Source organism: Lipotes vexillifer, unplaced genomic scaffold (assembly GCF_000442215.2).
Source record: "Lipotes vexillifer unplaced genomic scaffold, Lipotes_vexillifer_v1.1 scaffold1344, whole genome shotgun sequence".
Classification (NCBI taxonomy): domain Eukaryota; kingdom Metazoa; phylum Chordata; class Mammalia; order Artiodactyla; family Lipotidae; genus Lipotes; species Lipotes vexillifer.
Window position 1 is genome coordinate 704,225 of NW_006775258.1, and position 6,439 is coordinate 710,663.

At 50.1% G+C, this 6,439-nt stretch overlaps 1 protein-coding gene across 1 annotated transcript in view; it reads right to left on the minus strand.

Moving 5' to 3' along the window:
- UPP1 (uridine phosphorylase 1) overlaps positions 1-6,439 on the minus strand; it is a 38,942-nt gene that overhangs the window by 4,442 nt on the left and 28,061 nt on the right. Inside the window, exons 3-5 of the mRNA XM_007449833.1 lie at positions 3,221-3,335; positions 1,446-1,604; positions 328-442 (exon numbers count right to left, since the gene is read on the minus strand). Coding sequence (XP_007449895.1) covers positions 328-442; positions 1,446-1,604; positions 3,221-3,335 — 389 coding nt within the window. The remainder of the gene's footprint in view (positions 1-327; positions 443-1,445; positions 1,605-3,220; positions 3,336-6,439) is intronic.

The following is a 6,439-nucleotide window of genomic DNA, read 5'->3' on the forward strand; positions in this document are numbered from 1 at the left end:
GAGCCTGCGCGTCCAGAGCCTGTGCTCCGCAATGGGAGAGGCCACAACAGTGAGAGGCCCGCATACCGCAAAAAAAAAAAAAAAAGAATAAAACGAGAAGCAAACAAGAAGGCACACGTATACCTCCAAAAGGACGGGTTTTCGGGTGCGCGTGGCCTGGTGCCTTTCTGTGCCTGCTTCTGGGGTATGGGCTGGGAGAAGTAGCTGGAGCAGAAAAGAATAACAAAATGCTGCTGCTGCTGAGCTCTCCTTGGGCATATGGCCCAGGGAGGAGCTCTGGGCCCCCACGCTGCCCACCCGGGGCCCTGTGGCGCTCTGCACACTAACCTATCCCACCAGAGGTGCCGATGCGGATGAGGGTGACGCCGGAGCACCGGGCGTAGTATAGCAGCTTGATGAGCTCGTGCAGCATGATGGCGATGGAGGGGATGCCCATCCCGTGCTAGAACCAGGGAGAAATGCCAGCGTCACGCTCTGGTAGCACCTCTGTGTGTTCTGTGCTGCATTGCTAACTGGTGGTAAAGAAGATGAACTTCCTAACGTACATTTAAAAACTATGAACACTTGGGGAAGTGTAAAGGTTTGCACAATGCTGTCAAATGGATGACCCCTTTGATCCACACCACCCGTGGAACAGATGGCAGCTGAGGCTGCTGTTGCTAGGTAACAGACATCCCCTGGCGTGGGAAGCCCCGCAATTTTCCCTTTTCTCCACACACTCTGCCGCAGCCAAACTCGGTAACTGGCTGGTGGCTCCACCGCCGCAGTTCTGCCTGTGCCGTTGCCTCCGCCTCTGCACCCCCGAAACCGCCCTTCTTCAGAGGCCCTCCCGGTGCCACATCTGCCAGGAGCTGCCCCTGTGGCCAAGCACTCTTTGGAGAACGTGTTCGTCCTGCAGTCTTACTTGTGGGAAGTGCTTCCGTGGATTATCTGGACCTAAATACGTCTTACTCTTGGGTGTGTTGCGGGTGGTTAGTACCACCAGACGTCTCAGCTGCCCAGAGGGCTGGGCCCCTGTCCCAGCCTCAGGGGCATCCTTACTATAAGGCAGCACTTCCTCTAAAAATGATCCCCTCTGCAAAACTGGAAAACGAGAACACCAGAGGTTTCTGTGTTCACCCATTGCTGAATCACATGTGTGTGAAGTAACACAGGCGGACGGTGAGGGGACCACTTGGTGCCTGGCTCTCCTCGTGGCCCTGGTCCAGGCAGAGCACCATCTTCCTGGGTCTCCAACCTGGGTGCTCACTGTGTGCACACAGCTGGGTGGGTGTGCGCGTGTGTTTGTACATGTGTATCTGTCTCTCCTGGAGACGGGCTCCACTACCTCTGCAGCCCAGCCCCAGGCTCCCCTCGACTCCTGTTTCCTCTGTCAGGCTGTGTGCAGGGCAGGGATGGGGCCTGCAGAGACAAGGGCTGAGCCCACCACGAGGGCAGGTACTCACGCTGACCGACAGCACCGGGCCCACTTTAAACATGGCGTAGCGGTCGGTGCCCTCACAGATGTCGGGATACTCTGCACCTGGGTGGTCAAGGCCCAGCTCCACGGCCATGTACTTGATGAAGGCTTTCATCCGGGAAGGGCTTCCCCCAACACACACAAACTGCAGACAGAGAACAGAGCCCCAATCAGCACAGGCACTGCACCCTGTCTGTACAGCGGGGGTCCTCAAAGTGCCCCCCGCCAGCAGCGGCAGCATCTCCTGGAACTTGCTAGAAATGCAGGTCCCTTCCCTGGCCCCCCCGCATCTGGGGAGCCAGTAATGTGTGCACTAAGGAGCCCCCTGCTGATTCTGACACTCCCTTGAGTTTAAGAAGCACTAGTTCATGGACTCACAGCTCGGTGCAAGAGGCCCCAACAGTGCAGAGCAATCAGCTCTACACAAGCTAGGACAACCACACCCTCGCCCTCTCCAGCAGGAAAGCCCAGGCTCCACGCCTGCCCGGGCTCCGTGCATCGTGTGCACAGCAGCCCACTGCACTGGGGAGAGCCGGCGTTTGGAATAAGATGCTGCGGGCCTCTCAATGTGCAACCAGGGCCCCACAGCCCATCTGTAACATGGGCTTCTAACTGCTGTTTCACCGGCTGGCAGAGGCCCAAATGGCCAACCTGTGGAAAGAGCTGGGGGCCAGTGGGGGCTCGGGGAGTCGCAGCTGTGTGGTGAGCAGGTGGCTCTCAGAGAAGTAGAACCTTCATCTGCAAAGTGTCGTACGTGAAAGCGTCAAAAGAAAAACAGGTAAATAAGCCAGCCTTAAGGACTTGGTGATCAAATAGTTATTAGTCTCTTAACATAAAAAGGAAAAATTCTATAGCCTAGAAAAAATTACAGGTTAAACTTAAGGAAAGAATGAAAACTGAATGAATTAAGAACACACGGAAAGGAGGGGAAGGGATAAATTGACAGATTGGGATTGACATATACACACTACTGTATATAAAACAGATACCTACTAAGGACCTGCTGCATAGCACAGGGAACTCTACTCCATACTCCATAATGACCTATATGGGAAAAGAGTCTAAAAAAGAGTGGATGTGTGTATATGTATAACTCATTCGCTTTGCTGTACACCTGAAATTAATACAACATTGTAAATCGACTAGACTCCAATAAAAATTTAAAAATGAAAAGACAACAACACATGGAAAGTCGTCACTCGGTTTGGAATGAAGAGCACAAAAGATCTGGGTGGCTGACAGGATGTAACCTGGTTATGACTTTACGATCACGTGAGGCAGCCCCGGATCTAGGGTCACTGGCTTGTTTCAGTTTTGAATTCTAAACGTTAGCCCACTTTTCCACACGGGGATTAGACACTTTAAAAGTCCTCTGCGAGGATAAGTCAGGACCAAACTAGCTAAACAGATGGATGTGCATCTTAAATGAGAGACAGCAGACACATGCGACTGCCCCTCCTGGGTATCCCTTGCTCCCCTAGAAAAGGATTAGTGTCCGCTCCTTTCTAGTCTCTCAGTGAAGCATTAGAAAATTTATTCTACATTGTTTCAATTATAGGAACCAATACGTCTTTGTGATAGTTTTCTTTCACTCAATAGTTCATATTCTTGAAAGGTAACAATTTGCAAAAATCCGATCAACATATAACTTCAAGAGCCCATCCTCTGTCACCTCCGCCCTGTGTGGTGCAGTCTACCTGTGTCACCTGAAAGGGGGGTAATCTTGGGGCAAATGCTCAGAATCAAAACCCCTGCTTTTACCTTCACGTCTCCAAACATAGTCGGGAAGTCGTGCGTGCTGGTGCTAAGGCTAAAATGGTAGAGGACATCTTCTTTCATTGCAGCCACGTGGGGATTGCAAAGCTGTACAAAATCACTGTCCCAAAACAGGAAAGGAAGCAGTTTAGAGAACCAGCATCCAGGGGCCGGCAGGACCACAGCGACACCCTGTGCCAGCGAGGCGCATGGGCCACGGCGCGCAAGCCGATCCCAGCCTGCAGAGGCTCCCACCCTGTCTCCGTTCCTCCCTCTCTCCTTCCCCTCACCCGCTCTTCACACCCAGGGCTTCTTTGGAGGATGATCAGGAAGAACTCAGAAGAACACCAAAAAGCACAAAGATCATGGGAATCCCCTGGTGATCCAGTGGTTAGGATTCCACGTTCTCACTGTCAAGGGCACCGGTTCGATCCCTGGTCAGGGAACTAAGATCCCTGAAGTTGAACGGCCCCACACACACACACACACACACACACACACACACACACAAAAGTACAAAGATCAAAATGCCAAATCATCCCATATAAAGCATGTAGCCAGTTGCTACCTAACCCAGGTTCATTCAACATATAAACTTGGCTTCAATTTAAAAATAGGGCTTCCCTGGTGGCGCAGTGGTTGGGAGTCCGCCTGCCGATGCAGGGGACGTGGGTTCGTGCCCCGGTCCAGGAAGATCCCACATGCCACGGAGCAGCTGGACTCGTGAGCCATGGCCATTGAGACTGCGCGTCTGGAGCCTGTGCTCCGCAACGGGAGAGGCCACAGCAGTGAGAGGCCCGCGTACCGCAAATAAATAAATAAATAAATAAATAAATAAATAAATGAATAAAAATAATACATTTATCACAGGAAATATGGATGGATGAGAAGAAAAAAAATAGCCTCTAATTCTCCCACCCAGAGATAGCCTTTCCAATCTGAGGCCTTTCTTTTCCGTTTTGTTTCACTAGCCAGCACTTCGCTGGTACAATGTCCAAAGGGAGTAATGAGACAAGATATCTTTTCATTTTGTTTTTTTCTCGGTGCGGCTGCTAGAAACTTTGTGTGGCTTACATTATATTTCTCTTGAACAGCATGCTGCTGGCCTGCAATAGGGGTTAGCAAACATTTCCCATAAAAGGCCAGATAGTAAATATTTTTTCTTTGCAGTTCATAGGGGCTCTGTTGCCACTTCTCAGCCCTGCTGTTCGCCCATGAAAGTGACCACAGACAACACGCAAATGAGTGTGGATGTGTTCCAATACAACTTTATTTACAAACACGATGCCCAGGTCTAGACTGCATCTCCAGCCTTAGACACACCTCCTCCCACAGCTGTGCCTTCCTGACCCCACTCACAGGTGTGCTGCCAGATGCCAGTGGCACAGAGGGAAAGCAGCCATGGGTCCCCAGCAATCAAGACTTTCTGTTTCTTCCTTCAGAGTCACAATTTCCGCCCCGAACCCACGGATCACATTTCTTTCTCAATCTAACTCTGTGAGGAAAAAAAACCATACAGGAAGAAAAGTTCTCAACAGCCTGTGATTTGTAAACACCTATTCTCTCTGGAGTCCATCGGTCATCAACCGTAGATGCCCAGGCTCCAGACGGAGGGCACCTGCTTCTCTCTCTCCTGCATCTCCTCGCTTCCTACTTTCGTGCTTCTCACATTTCCCTCCGATTTCCCTAGAATGGCATCCAAGTTAACTCACAGCCAAACAGTCTCAAAAGGCTGATGTAGAAAAGCTGCGAACAAAATACTGAAGAGAGACAGATCTTTTTCCAAAGGGGAGGGTGCTGGTGGACTGGCCAACACCCTGAGCTCATCACTAAACTGGCAGCAGGACCACTAGCAGACTGTGCTATTGGCACCGGGGCAGGGATGCGAGAGTCTCCCTCAGGAGGGGCAAGCAACCTGCCCAAGCCAGAGTCTGCACTGGACCCCGACCAGTCCTGAACAGGCTTACTCTCCTGGGGCAGGGAGGTCTCTTTTCAAGGGACCAAATCCAGTTCGGACAAACCCCAAGCTTTCCCAGAATGCCTTCTTGATCTCCAGACCAAGCTGAAATTCTGAAGTCATAACACAGCCAGAGCATCTGAAGCTCCTTTAAAGACAAATATTTTACTGTAATTACGGTTCTTGTTCTCCTTCAGGATGTTATGAACACAGAGTACAAATAGAAGGGCTAACGGCCGAGCATTGGAACTGACGAAACAGAATGTGACAAAACAACTTTGTGTCATATTTCAAAATAGAAAACGTTTCTTTCCTCTTTCATTCCAGGAAGAGAAGGAAATATGGCGTAACTGTGAAGACCAACAAGGATTTTAAAATATGTAAATTGGACACGTAACAGTGAATAGAACAAGTATTTTTGTTACTGAGGTATAGATAACTTACAGTATTGTATTAGTTTTAGGTCTATAACATAGTGATTCAATGTTTTATAGATTAAACTCCACTTTTTAAAGGATTTTAAAATAACAAGTCACAGACATATTACTTGGAAAACTATTTTTCTAGTCTACACACGATGTCAAGTGACTTTATCTTGCTTTATTCTGTCACTTTATTCATTTAACAAATATTCATTGAGCACCTACTCTGTAAAAGAAATGGGTGAGATGCAAAATGAATGAAACTCGGCTTCTGATTCCAGGAGTTTATCAGCAGCGAAGGGAAAACACGACTGACCGTTAGACAAACTGGCCCAGACATCTTGCGCCGCATGCTCAAGGGACTGGCAGAGAACGAGGAAGGGGCTCTGGGGCAGGGAGGAGGGGGACCCTCAGCTGAATCTCACACAAGCACACATCAGGCCCTGTGCCAGGCTGAAGGGATGCAGAGATCAGCAGGATGGAAGACATTCAACTGCGGTGGAAACCATGTCATTAGTGGTGGTGCGTATGTCATTCGACACCACAACTGCCACAGAGGCTAGGTTCTACCAGTCCCCGTCGTAAAGGCTCAGGGTCACACCTTTAATAAGAGGCTGTGCTCATGAGCTGGACTTCAGGACTCCTCATAGGACACGCTGGCCTCTGGAGGGTGGACCATACAAGCCGGTATTGACCATAAAACGACGGAGGGAGGGGAAGATAATGACTAACCAACAGGGAGGGGTCACTGCTCAGTGGAGTCACGTCCAGGGCACCTGACGCCAGGCCTCCCTTCTCCAGCCTTCGTTTCAACCACTGGCTCAGCCAGCCTCCAGGATCCTCAAC